The 14,002-nt window shown below is 46.0% G+C and overlaps 2 protein-coding genes across 8 annotated transcripts in view; both read left to right on the top strand.

The window, feature by feature from the left end:
• The window catches only part of LOC124278666 (histone-lysine N-methyltransferase 2C-like), an 88,383-nt gene that overhangs the window by 53,435 nt on the left and 20,946 nt on the right, over positions 1-14,002 (top strand). The window contains 13 exon segments of the mRNA XM_046714438.1: positions 463-689; positions 1,451-1,602; positions 2,145-2,300; positions 2,703-2,956; positions 3,006-3,408; positions 4,132-4,252; positions 4,825-4,938; positions 5,673-5,822; positions 7,696-7,857; positions 9,135-11,032; positions 11,114-12,944; positions 13,267-13,361; positions 13,539-13,698. Coding sequence (XP_046570394.1) covers positions 463-689; positions 1,451-1,602; positions 2,145-2,300; positions 2,703-2,956; positions 3,006-3,408; positions 4,132-4,252; positions 4,825-4,938; positions 5,673-5,822; positions 7,696-7,857; positions 9,135-11,032; positions 11,114-12,944; positions 13,267-13,361; positions 13,539-13,698 — 5,723 coding nt within the window.
• Positions 569-11,113, top strand: LOC124278615 (trithorax group protein osa-like). Of its 7 annotated transcripts, none has more exons than XM_046714373.1 (10): positions 569-689; positions 1,446-1,602; positions 2,145-2,300; positions 2,703-3,237; positions 3,268-3,455; positions 4,132-4,252; positions 4,825-4,938; positions 5,673-5,822; positions 7,696-7,857; positions 9,135-11,113. In XM_046714373.1, exons 2-10 carry the CDS (start codon positions 1,525-1,527, stop codon positions 11,042-11,044), a joined length of 3,414 nt encoding a protein of 1,137 aa, XP_046570329.1. In that variant the 5' UTR covers positions 569-689; positions 1,446-1,524; the 3' UTR covers positions 11,045-11,113. The 7 variants fall into 7 exon arrangements, with proteins under 7 accessions (XP_046570329.1, XP_046570328.1, XP_046570327.1 ...); XM_046714372.1 differs by having other exon boundaries at positions 2,703-3,267; positions 3,298-3,455; XM_046714371.1 differs by having other exon boundaries at positions 2,703-3,455.

The raw sequence follows: 14,002 nt of genomic DNA, 5'->3' as shown, positions 1-14,002 counted from the left end.
GTACAGGAGTTAAGATCACTTTAGTGCTGACATTGCTTTGTACAAGGTCACCATTTTTTTACAATGGCGCCGAAGACCCAGGTTCGATTCCCCACATGGGTACATTTCTGGTGTCCCCTGCCGTGATATTGCTGGAATATTGCTAAAAGCGGTGTAAAACCAAGCTCACTCACTCACTCTTACAATAGCTGTAGCTGATAGTTAAGTTCGGCATGATGTCGAGGCCTGCGATATCCACCATCCAGTGTCCAGTTGGTCTTTAGGAGAGTGAAGCACTCAGCTCAGATATTAGTTTACCTAAAGAAGGATACCACCATATTTCTTAGATAAGACCAAATGTACTAAGTTTTTACTAGACTTGTTATTTATCAATTTTTTTCTAGTCGTGCAACCTGTCGTTGCAGTATCCATGCTAACAATTTGAACTGAATAGTTCTAACATATTTGTGTTTGTGCCAACAGGATGCCGGGGCCAGAAGGGGCATGGTCAGCTTCACAGACCACCGGGCAACAAGGTGAAATGGCTACCAGTCCACAGTTCCCAGGATTTGGGCCCCGAGCTCAGGGACAGCTGAGTCCACGGACTCCGTCCCCTTTCCAGACGCCATCCCCAGGGATGCAGCCACCTCGGATGAGCCCTCTCACTATGATACCCCCGCCCCCTCAGCCACCCATCCCGCCACCTGGAGGTGAGAGACTTTTGTAATTAACACGTTTGTAACCCTGGTAACAGAACAGGGAACCCTTACCAAGGTAGTCAGGCTTTTGTAGCATGTGACTGAGTCTTTACAATTTGTTAAGTACAGAATATGGATATACACGATAGTTCCAGAAACTTCAAATTCATAGAGATTTAGCAGATGTTCTTTTTGTTTGTTTCAAACTCTTATTCAGGAAAAGATTAGAATACATATGGTGCTTTAAAAGATGCCAGTGAAACATGAAAATGAATGATTAAAGAAAAATACACTGGGATAGGGACATTGTGAATCAAGCAAATTGTAGCAACATAGAGTTCAGTTGGTGAGTCCTTAAGGTTTGCTGCTGAGGCATTTGAATGGAGAATCTTGTTGAGTCTTCCATCTTCAACATGGGGGTTATGACACTGATATCATATCTGATCTGCTCAATATTGATCAGTGGCGGTGGGGTAGTCTAGTGTTTAAGTGTCCGCTCGTCATGCCGAAAACGCGGGTTTATTCCCCACATGGATACAGTGTGTGAAGCCCATTCCTGGTGTCCCCCACCGTGATATTGCTGGAATATTGCTAAAAGCAGCGAAAAACTAAACTCACTCACTCGCTCAATATTGATCACTGCTGCTCTTGTCACTGCGGTGATGCAGTCAGTAGTTGATCCCTGCTGACTATGAACATGTTGCCAGTAGTATAGATTGAGTAAGGGTGCATGTATTTTCCTTAAACCAGATCTGTTTGTGTGTGCAGGTGAGGTGGGGCCGCGGAGTACGATCGCCAGCAACTGCAGTATGAGGACTGGCTCACCAAACAGGCTCAGTTCCTGGACATGCAGATCAAGCTTCTGGAACAGCAGATTGCCAAACAGAAGAGAACCAAGAAGAGCATTCAAGCTCGACAGAGACAGGTAAATACCTCTGTCCTTGTGACTGTCTCCAGGGTCTGATCGAAAGAATGCCTGTCCAGACAGGGAAAGGTGTTTCTGTATATTCACTGCCATATCACACCATATGTTCAAAGAAGGTACGAGCTTTCACACTATTATTATACCATATTTTTATAGAGCACATGTCCACGCAACTAGTACGTGCTCAAGGCGCTTTTCTTTTTCCCCTCGATCATTGGATGTCAATCTCAACGTCATATCGTATTATCAATCTCAACTCCCTGGGGATCACACTACTAGGTGCTTGGCATCAGGGGGATAAAATATCCTGTGTCTTGAGTGGAGTATCCATGCAAAAATGAGGTTGGCTAGCTCTGTAAAACAGACATTAGTGTTGACACATACAGACAGACAGAGACTAATTGTTACCCGTGGTGTTGTGAACAAAGTAGAGATTGAAAGGGCTTCTCATGATAGAACAGGATTCATCTGAGTTACTTGCATGAATTGTTTTAGGTATGTGTATGCACCTTTGAAACATTTCTGTATATTTTAATCTGCAGGCACGAAAAAATGGAAATGAGCTGAATCCCAACGATGTTGCGGAGTTGGAGCGGGTCACCACAGAGCAGTCGGGTCTGCAGAAACAGCTGGAGGCCTTGAGGAAGCAGCAGCGACAACACCAGATGATGGTGCAGGACTATCGCAACAAACAGAAGGTACGAAGCCACACTTTGTAAGGTTCTAAACACAGAACACCTGGGATTCAACGTTACAATAGGAAGTCAGCAGCCAATGCTGGTCTCGAGAGGATTGGTGTGTCAGACTTGATGACTTGGTTGAAAGTCACTGTATCCAAAGGTTGTGGACACTTGTTCACAACTCATTGTCTGGTCCAGACTCCATTATATACAGGCTTCTGTCATATAGCTGGAATACTGCTGAGTATGGCATTTCTCAACAAACCAATGTACTTTCACGGCTATTTCATTTTGGGTTTTCTTTCATCATAAAGCTGATATTCTGTCAAGAAAATGAAATTCTTTTTCTGAAACTGCTAACAGTGGACAAAATGACAAATTTGATCTGTTATTAATTCCTTTGTGTTTGTTATGCTTCAGGAACAGTTTGGTCGTAACTGGCTACCATCGCCAGTACCTGCTCAGGCTAACCAAGCAGCGCAGGTCTCTCCTGTATCGACACCTTCTGCCACTCTGTCTTCCTCTCCTGCCTCCACACCTGCAGGAACGCCCCCACAGACTCCACCAGTCCGTGTCCCGGGTGCAAACTCTGTCCGATTGACTCGCACAGACAGACAGGAATATGAAGCTTATATGCAGAACAGGCTGCGAATGTTGAGCCAACAGACAGGAGGGTCAGGCATGCCTATGACTGGGCCAAGACTTCCTGTGCCCTCAAGCCAGATGCAGGGGCAGGTACCCCAAGGACAGCTTCCACAAGGACAGATACCCCCAGGTCAACTTCCTCAGGGTCAGCATCCACCAGGTCAACTTCCTCCGGGTCAGCATCCACCAGGTCAACTTCCTCCTGGTCAACTTCCCCCGGGTCAACTTCCTCCGGGTCAACTTCCCCCTGGTCAACTTCCTCCTGGTCAACTTCCTCCTGGTCAACTTCCTCCTGGTCAACTTACCCCGGGTCAGGTACCACCAGTACAACTACCACCAGGTCAGGTACCACCAGTACAACTACCACCAGGGCAGATATCCCCAGGACAGATATCTCCCGGACAGCACCCTTCAGGACAAGGTGCGCCAGGTGCTGCACAGTCACCAGCAACAGTGGGTCCTGGAGGTCCTATGGGCCCTGGTCAAATGACAGCAGCGCAACAGGCTCGGCTTACTACTGTCCTAGGGGTTAGTATTTTACTGTTGTCTGCCGATATTGTCAACTGATTGTGATGCACTTAGATTGTTTTATGTGTTCCAAGATGTGAAAATTGTGAAATACATATGAAAGGGTAACTTTGACTTACGCATGCGTGCACGATACTGTCATGCGCTACGATAGAGTGATTGAATAACTAGTGGTGGGCAAGTCACGTGGGTACAGTGTGAAGAGCCTAGTCTGGTTGACACTGGTAGGTCACTTTCATAAGTGCATTAGTAATAGAGATAATGGATGAAGTAAATGCTCACGTCTCAACAAGATGATTATCTTGGTCACTAGAAATTGTGCCCTCGACCCTCGACAAGACTTACTGACTTGTTGACACATCATCGTATCCCAACTTCATAGATTGATGTTGATCACTGGTTTGTCGGGGCCATACTCGGTTATTTACAGACCGCCGCCATATAGCTGGAATATTGCTGAGTGCAGCGTTATACAACAAAGAAATAAACTGTTTGCTTATTAAGCTCTCCAGTGAACAATTGAGGGCTGATCGAATAGCCAAGTGGTTAAAGATTTTGAATGTTGTAGGCAAGTATTTGACCAGTTTTAGAACCCTGTTCCTTTGAGTGCCCGCTTAAGCAACCAGAATCTGTTCCGTATGTACTCACTATCTGATGCACTATTTTGTAATCATAGGACAACAATCCGTTTAGTGAGGGATTTCAGCAGAGAGAACAGCTTGAACGGTTCCGTGAGAAGAACTGGGCTCAGATTCACGAAGGTGCCACCCCTCCAACTACTGAAGTGCAAGGGCCAGGTAAACCAGCATTTGCTCCAGTTCAGCTGTTAGCTATAGCGCAAACACTTGCTTACCAAGAGCTGACGATACATGTTGTACCTACATTCTAGTGCGGTAGTGTAATGTGGCCTGGTGATAGGGTTAAGGGCTGCTTCTTTCCCTTTTCAGGCCACACTGACTCTTTTTCTGTCCAATTTATGTTGTTACTCTGCACCAGTGCACTTCTCTGTGGTTGGAATCTTTGTAATATCAACGCCATGTGTCACTGTTGGGGTTGTAGATGGAACCATCCATCCTGACAACCCACTCTTGACACACCTTAAACAAACATAGTCTTGGCCTTGGTCACATGTATGGATATCATAATTACAAGTTACCAGAAACTAGTTTCGGGACAAAGCTTGTGGCCACTCATCATTTCAAGTGCACAGAGTCAGTTGTGAAGTGATGAGTGGTATATGTTAAGTGTTTCTGAACTGCATGTTTTTTATACAAGATAGGATCAGGCTAATTACATTTAATCCCAAGCCAAATATTGATCATGGGTAGTGGTAATGGGTTTACTTGGACATCCAACAATGATGTTGTAGCACCCGCTGACTCTCTAGCACCTCCAGCTCAACCTCTTCCTCAAGCCCTCCCTCAGATGCAGTTCTTCAGGGAGAGAGGGATGACGTTTGAACAAGGCCCTCGCTTCACACGAGGTATGTCTGCACCATTACTCTTTCTTGCTTTGTCTTCAAGTTTTACTTGTTTTATAGGATTCTTTGACTTCTTGTAGTAATTTTATTAAACATGTCTATTGTAAAGTTTTGTCTTTGCAGATGCCTGTATATTATATCTTGACTTTATTGTTATTTGTCATAATTTAATTAGAACCCTAGATGCAGTTTGGTTGTGTTTTATGAATATTATTATAAGGCTCCTGAGAACATTTTACATGAGGCATGATTCTGAGATCGGTTGCCAGCTCCACTTTCCACAACATAACAAATTTTCATGTATGAATTTGAGACTGATAAAATGTTCATGTTTAAGATGTTAATATGTAACTATCTCTATGACTTGTACGGCTTGAGGTGGTATATCAGCAAATGCACACATTGAATAACATGCTTCCTCCTCCAGGTGGGGTATCAGCTTTTCAAATTACTTGCATCTGAAACATGGATACTAATCTATTGAAAAACCCCAAAGAATATAATTGGTGACCCAAAAAGATATGTGAAATTTCCAAACTCTGTACCTTAATTTCTGGTGCAAGAAATTTGTCATATGGGAAATATATTGCTGCTTTTATTTATTATTACACAAACGTCATGAGCATCTAGAGCCCTGTCACATTGATGTTGTATTCTTGGATCTTTGTACACACTGATGCTGTCTGTTATTTCTTTTCTGTTATTCAATAATGACAAGTCATATGCTATACAACTAGCACCAGGCCTGTTTGCTGGAGAAGGGGCACCGCGCCCATTTGAGGGACCTCGCCCACCTGCCTATCCTGGACCCCCTGGACTTTACCCCCAAATGCCTGGTTCTGACCAGAGTCGCCTCCCTTTCCCACAAGGCTTGCCCTTCCAGCCAGGTTAGTGATGTGGTGGTGCTCAGGGAGTGTCGACAGTATCTAACAGGCATTGGTCCATCATGGTAACCCCTGGCAACCCTACTGGATATGGCTCGGCTCTGTCTTACTGAACAACAAACTGCCATTAAGTTATTGAGAAAAGTCCCTTTATCTGTGCACTCTACTGTTCACTGCACTCCAAATCTTCCAAACAAAGACGAGGAACCCATTGAAAAGATGTCGTCATTTATATGCTGACCTGAGTTGGAAAAGCAAGTCTCCATTTTGAATAATTGTTTTGAGGAAGGATATGCAATTTAACCGACACCCTGAAGTAGGTGCCAGGGTGCACCTGTAATCTTAGTGCTGAGGTGATCATAACTCCCATTCTTAACATAGACTTATGACTGTCGTAGCGCTAAGGTTACTTTGTACACGGCCCCTAGGATTACGTTTGTAGATCTTACCCAATACAAGACAGATGCCATGCCTAACCATCCTGTATTTGCCATTTCCTTTAGTTTGCTACCACAAGTGTTATTTTCTACTGGAGTTAGCGTCTAGTAGAATGTACAGACTTCCAGTGGAGATGTTGTTCTTCCCGCTGAGTAGTAGGTGGCCTTCAGTTGGATCTGCATGTATTTAGTTTCTCCTAGATCTCTCAGGTTTGTGAGCTCATTTCAGTTGCTTCTTTCTGCATCCTCTGCGCTTGCTTTGTCTGCTTTGCTGAATCACATGCTTCCACGCTGTGCTGCTTGATCCTATTGTGACTCAGGGAATATGTCAGTATGTGATGTAGTAGAATAGAGTAGGTGTTGCTGTTAAGAGCAGTGATATTTTGTATATTTTTATGTTAAACAAAAGCAATTCTATTAGTATGAATGAAGGGGAGTTTCCCCTGCCATTGCATATTTGTGTGCTTGAATTTCAGAAATTAAAACAATTTATTCAGGAATAGGTGTAAGCATTATCATGGTGGAATCTCTCAGTGAATTAATATTGGGTATGTATTTGGCTGGACTATATAAACATGATGCAGTCTGATCTGAATTTAAGGATTGTTATCCCATTTGATATCTGTGGTATATATTGTGTTACAGGCAGAATGATTTTCGCCTGAGTGACCAGTGGGCTATTCTAGTTTACCACCTGAGTGACCAGTGGGCTATGTTAGTTTATCACCTGAGTGACCAGTGGGCTATTTTAGTTTATCACCCGAGTGACCAGTGGGCTATGTTAGTTTATCACCCGAGTGACCAGTGGGCCATGTTAGTGACAGTGCTGTTTTCTAGCCTACCCTGCCCCAGCTTGTAGAGTGTGTAGTGCTTCAGTAGTATATCAGTAGCTGCGGACCTACTGTGTGTGTCCTGGAGTTGTATTTCACATATTGATAATGTCATGAATTGTTAACAGGAGGTGGTATTTTCACTCTCTGCTGAGAAGAACCCAACTGTTTAACCAGGACAGTGTTTGCATCGTGACGTGCATTCATCTGGTAGTAATGAAAAGTACATTGATCCTCCGGCACCAAAACCCAGCAGATTAGCCAAGGCTATTATCTTGTCACAAATGAAATTTTGGATGTTAGATCAAAGAATTTGCCTGTCTTGACTTCAGTGATGTTAGGCTGTCCAAGGTTGTACAAATTAATTTTCATATGGTCTTAATAAACAAAGGTTCTTTGGCTGCATGTCCTCATAATGCTTTGTCCCTCGTTTTCAAATACAAAAGTTCAAAAGGGTACAAGTATGAAAATGGATTCAGAAAATTTTATCGACAATTCAGTGCAAAGTATTTGGTGACTCTGCTGGTGTGAAAGAGGAAGCATCGCCACGTCCATGCTGTGTTGTCCCTGTCTTACGCTTCTTTCACTTCCCTCCCATGGCTGTTACAGGCTTTGGCATCCCTCCCACTGCAAATCTACCCCCTGAGATGGGCTCCCAAGGAGCAAAGGGAAAGCCGAAAAAGCGACGGAAGAAAAAAAAGGCAGCAGAAACTGAAAATGTGCAGTCCCAACCCTTGCCACCTTCAATTCCCACACAACCAGCCATTTTAGGTACAATCACGTTTCTGTAGGAATGTAGCGTGCAAGGGGGCTGCTGGCAATTGTTTGTCTTTCCCTGATCTATTTAATGGGAGGAGTACATTTCCTGGTCTAAGGAAGCATTGCTCTGCACTAGGATTCAAATTTAGTGACAAATAAGATTGAAATAAAATTTGCTTGTATGTGTTGACTGACCTTTTTCACTCTTGGAAAATTGATTTGATTTTCATCATTTCGTAACACTTGTACAGTAGTTATCACTGATTATCACAGTTTTAAAGCAACTGATATTCTTGTTTTAGTTCCCATATTTGTGTATTCATTTGCCACACAATGACTATACAAGAGGCAAGAGGACATTAAGATCATTTGTTAAGAGATGTTAGCAATTTGTTTGCATCATGAGTAATTATGTCTAAATCCTGTTCTTAAAAGCAGCAGCATATATTCATTCTGATTCATCAGTTGAAAAAATGTAGCACGATGTACATAAACAAGCACATACAAAAAAGAAACATTGATATTTATCAAACTTAATGATAGTGCCAGTGCTTAAAGCAGAAAACACCAGTTGTTATAAGAAATACATATTAAAGTAGTCACCAGGTGTCCAGAACCATTACCATGTGTACAGAAACAGAAGCTAGCAGCCCTCTTCTGTCAGTGAGATAGCAGTGGGCTATACTGCCAGTCAGTGTCATGGAGTGCCTCTTGTACACTTGTGTCTGCATGCATCAGCAATCTGGCCTGGGTACCTTTGGCATTGCCTGAGGCCTCTCACACATCATTCAGACTTGTGTGCATGAGGAAGCTTCACATGTTATCTCTAAGAGATTACTCGATGTGCATTGGTTCAGTTTGTGCTCAACTGAAAGTCAGTGTTTAGGTATGGGTATTCCTGCTTGGCAGACTATACTGTGAAAATTTGTATTATGGACTAATTATTACTATATCTTACTGTAAATTATTGTGCTTTTATCATGGCAGCAAGCTTTGTGTCCATATGCATTGTCAAGATAGGCTTTGAGTTGACCGAGCTTACAACTGTTGACGAAGCATGCACCATAGTTGTTGTAATGTTACAGCTGTTGGTACGTGATTTGGGCCAAGTTCATACCATATCTTTACTTACTGAAAAAACAAACGTGGCTTATATGTCGTCCATCATTGTGTAACTGTTGTCTAGGCACTGCTATTGGTACGTGTCATCGATGCCAAACTTATCGTTTCAGTGAGACATATCTTTCATCCATTTTCGTTCAGTTCACTTACTGGTGTAATATTTGCAGGACAAAATCCACCATCCACCCCAGCTGCTCCAGTAGCTGTGACCACCACTACAGCGACTACTACAACAGCCACAACTCTACCGCCTCCTGCCCCTCCAGCTAAGATGACAGAGTTTCCGATAAAACCACAGTCAGAAACTGAGCGAAGAATCTTGGAAATCCTCAGTAAAACTGCTGCTCTTGCGCAGAAGGAAGGGGATGAGCAACTACCTGGTGGGAAGAGTGCTCGGGGCAAAACTGCTGCATCTTCTGCTGCTGCTCCACCATCTCTGCAACCACCGCCACCTCTGGCACAGCAAGGAGCAGTGTCTCCAGCACCTTCTGGGACAGGCATTCAACCTCAGGGCACAGTCCCAGCACAACAGGCAGGAGCCCAGTCCACAGGCCCACCGCCACTTTTGTCACAAGGTGCTCAGGCAGGTCAGGCTACCCAACTGCTGCTCCGGTCAACACCTCCAGTGTCAGATCAAGTTAAAGTTACAGAATCTGGTAACATCAAAGTGGAGTCTCCTGCATCCACAACAGGTGCCCCTTCAGATCAGGAGGTTGAGAAACCTGCACAAGATGGGAGTTCATCCATTCCTCATTTGGAAACTCAAGTGACACAGTCTAGTGTTGCTATGCAGAGTGCACCGAGCTATGAGTCTCCCCCTCATCTTCAACCACAAACTGATGTGTCTTCAGAATTGTCCACTACCTCAAAGACAACACCTTCCCCACAGACAGCAGAATCAGCATCTGCACCCCCAGACCAACCTCCTGCACACCATTTGGAGGAACAACCATCTGGCAAGGACAGTGCATCAACTGACAAACCGGCAGATGACGCATATGATGAGCCTGACGGTGGTGCATCTGTCACTGAAGGTGGGGAGTCATCGGAACCAAAAAAAAAGTTTGTGTGTGATGATGGAATTCATTGTGGTACAGATGATGAAGAAGAGGAAGAAAAAGGACCAGATCCCCCTAAAGAAAAGTTTGTCTGTGACGATGGAATACATTGTGGAACTGATGATGAAGATGAAACTCCTGCAGAGGGAGAAGCCAGAACAAGCAAAGCAGCTGGAGAAAGCTCTTCAGCTGCCCCAGGACCATCTCAAACAAAACCCCAATCAACAGAGGAAACACAAAAGAGTGACAGGAGTCCTCAAGATCAACCAGCCACCCAATCAAGCACTGAACCAGTGCAGGCTGAAACCCCCAAGCAAATAAGTGACACCAAAGATGGCAACAGTGATAATCCAGAAGCTTTGCAGCCAACTGCACCATCCACTTCTAGTCAACAGCAGCCCACAGAGAGTGTTCCTAATCAGTCAGCAACTGCTTCTCCTGCAGTGCCTGTCTCGGGATCGAATGAGGAACCAACTTCAACATCTGGTAGTCTTCAGACACACCTGGCCTCATCAGTGCAGACGTCAGCTGCATCCTCGCACAATGAGACCGCTCCATCCACTCAGAGTACACAGTCAAGTATCTCAACACCTCAACAAGCTCCAGTTTCTGCACAGTCCACAATGCATCCATCCCCTCCTCAATCAATGATGGGCCAAGGACATCCACGACCACCTTTTCCACAAGGGCATTCGATGCTGAGGCACCTGCGACCTGAAATTAATCCTCAAGTACTTCAGGAACAGATGATGAGAGCAGGGCATATACCTCTTGATCAGCCGCAAGCTGGTGTGGGCGATACATCACCTCAAGCACCAGGTCCGACGCAGCGCCTTCCACCTTCTTACGCTACTGCTATCATGTCGGGTCATGCAATGAGGCCCTCTCTAACTGCTACTTCACCTGCCGGACCAACCCACGACCTCAGCTGCCACCAGGTGCTGTACAACCGCAAAGGCTTGGAGATCCAGATCAGCCCCCTCTGCAGCCTAATGTTTCACAGTCAAGTAGAGCTTTAGTATCCCAGCTTATGCAGGCAAGTGTTCCACAGTCAGTGTCCTTACCAGGAAACATGATGACCCTTTCATCAGCCATACCTGCAACTGCTTCTAGTCCAAGACTGTCTCATCCAGTGGTCACGACTACAGTCTCGGGCATCAACACCTTCAAATGTACCAAGCTCCTCGCCCAACTATCCGCAGATACCAGGGCAGATTGTTCCACAAACAGGTGAGACTCGCATGAGGATGCCCATGTCTCCAGCAGCAATGCAGCAGCAGGTAGCAGCTCACATGGCACGTATGCAAGGCATGCACCAATCAGCGATGCTACAAAGGTTACCACATGCTCAAGGCCTACAACTTACGGGACAAAGACTGCCACCCCATTCCACACCTCAAAGCATTCCTCCACACTCTACACCACCAGGCATTCCACCACGTTCCTCTCCACAATCTTTACCTCACTCAGCTGCTCCAGGTATGCTGCCTAATCAAGCATCGTCCCACACACTGACTCAAGGAATACCCCCTGGACAGGGATTCCGGCCTCATGGTATGCCAGGGATGCCACCTCAGTCAGCTGCTCAGGGTATGCCTCCACATTCGGTTGCTCAGGGAGTTCCTCTTCAGTCAATGGCATCTGGGATGCCCCCAAGAAGTGCAGCACCAGGAATGCCACCACTTTCACAAGGAATGCACCCCCAGTTTGCTCAGAGAGGGATGCCTCAAGGTATGATGCACAGATTGCCGCATGGCATGCCACCTCACCTGATGCAGAGGATGCCCCAGAGGATGCCAGGACAAAGGATGCCTCCACATGGCATGCAACACCTACCAGCAGGGATGCCCCCTCACTCCACCCCTCCTGGAATGCCCCCTCAGTCAACTGCCCAGGGAATGCCCCCTCATGCTGGTCATCCCCACCAGGTTGCTCAGGGAGTACCCCCTCAACCACATGGAATGCCTCCACGTTCATCAGCTCCAGGGATGCCACCCCACTCACCAGCTCAAGGGATGCCACCTCACTCACCAGCTCCAGGAATGCCACCTCACTCACCAGCTCATGGAATGCCACCTCACTCACCAGCTCCGGGAATGCCACCCCGCTCACCAGCTCCGGGAATGCCACCCCGCTCTCCAGCTCCAGGGATGCCACCCCGCTCACCAGCTCCAGGAATGACACCTCACTCACCAGCTCCGGGAATGCCACCTCACTCGGCACAAGGAATGCCACCTCACTCGGCACCAGGAATGCCATCTCACACTGCTCCAGGAATGCCATCTCACACTGCTCCAGGAATGCCATCTCACACTGCTCCAGGGATGCCACCTCTTACTGCACCAGGGATGCCACCTCTTACTGCACCAGGAATGCCACCTCACTCTGTGCCAGGAATGCCACCTCACACTGCTCCAGGAATGCCACCTCACACTGCTCCAGGAATGCCACCTCACACTGCTCCAGGAATGCCACCTCTCTCTGTTCAACAAGGTAGGCCTCCTCGTTCTGCACTGCTTGGAATGCCATCACATTCTCCAACCCTTCCCAATCCAGAACTGATTTCACAAGCCATTGGTGACTTCCATGGTGTAATGCAGGCAAAGCATGCAATGCCACAACAGATCCCAGGACAAGGAATGCCTGGTGTAGCTCTAGGTGGACCACAGTTGTCGCCCCTCAACCTACCCAAACAGCAGACACAAGGTAGATTAAAGGCCTCCCCTTCAACACCAAACCTGACCCCACCTCACAGCGTGTCAACTCCTCCCCAGTCAACCACACCTGTGACTACACCCATCGCAAGCACAGCAACCTCTCCGGCAGGATCCCTGTCCGCTCTGGCCACACCAAGCCCTGTTGACAGTGTCAAGATCAAGCAAGAGCCCACAGACGATGCCTTCCTACAGTTTGACACAAGTAGGTTCACACTAAACTTGTCAAATATGCCATTGTGAATAATAGCCTTTCAGCTCATTGCATTGAGACAAGCAACCCCAGTATTATATGTGATAGTAAACTAACTAGTTTGGGATTAGTTTAGCCTTTTGAAGCCTTTTGGGTAATGCTGCCTGTCATTTTGTTCAGAACAAGAAATAATGACTCATTTGTATTGTTCTCTCCCTTGTATGCTACTCTATTGTTGAAACTTGAAAGCTTCTTAGAGTTAGTGTTTTAAAAACAGCAATGAAAGTAATGTTTGTGTGTAGGTTTTCTGACGGTGAGTAACGTGTTTTTGCAGGTGATGCAGAGGCCTTGCGAGCCAGCCAGAACGCTCTTCTGAAGCAGCTGTTGGCGAACAGTGGAGCCAAGAGGGGTGCCCAGAACAGCCCTCAGGTAAGGGTACAGTTAGTGTTGAATGCTGTATTTACATCATCACAGTAACATAAGTGAACAGTATAGCTGAATTACTGTGGATATGACTATTTAAGTTTCACTAACGCACATGTCATCATTGCTATCTCTGTTGGTGATTCTGAGTTATGCTGCAGTTCTCTGTGCTCGCTTTCACAGGGTGAAGGAGAAGACATCCCCCAGCTGACACCGGAGCAGCAGCAGCAGCTGGAGATGATAGACAAGATGCCTATATTTAGGGAAACCGAGATTTCTTCTGAGGAGTGGGAAAGTAAAACTCCTGAGGAAAGGGAGAAAATACTCGGTGAGTACATACTGGGTGAGTACATATTTCTTCATATCAGTGGCGGCAGGTCCTCAGTATTAGAGCAGAGGTAGGACAGCAGGGTATTGAGGAGCTAGTGAGGAGCTGGTTAGGAAGTGGGAAGAGCAGAGTGGGGTACTCAGGAAAGGGGACAACCTGGCGGTGTCACCCCACATGCCCTAAAATTATTCAACTAGGTATAGCATTGGAATGGCCTGGGCAGGGTACTCACTCCAAGGTGTGGCATGGGAGCATAAATTTCTCACATATTGTCGAATTTGGATCATCAGAGTCAAATAATCATTTTGTTGGTGGTGAT

The sequence above is a fragment of the Haliotis rubra genome, unplaced genomic scaffold (genome assembly GCF_003918875.1).
Source record: "Haliotis rubra isolate DU_JTF1 unplaced genomic scaffold, ASM391887v1 Scf24, whole genome shotgun sequence".
NCBI classification, from domain to species: domain Eukaryota; kingdom Metazoa; phylum Mollusca; class Gastropoda; order Lepetellida; family Haliotidae; genus Haliotis; species Haliotis rubra.
This window is presented reverse-complemented; position numbering and strand designations above follow the sequence as displayed.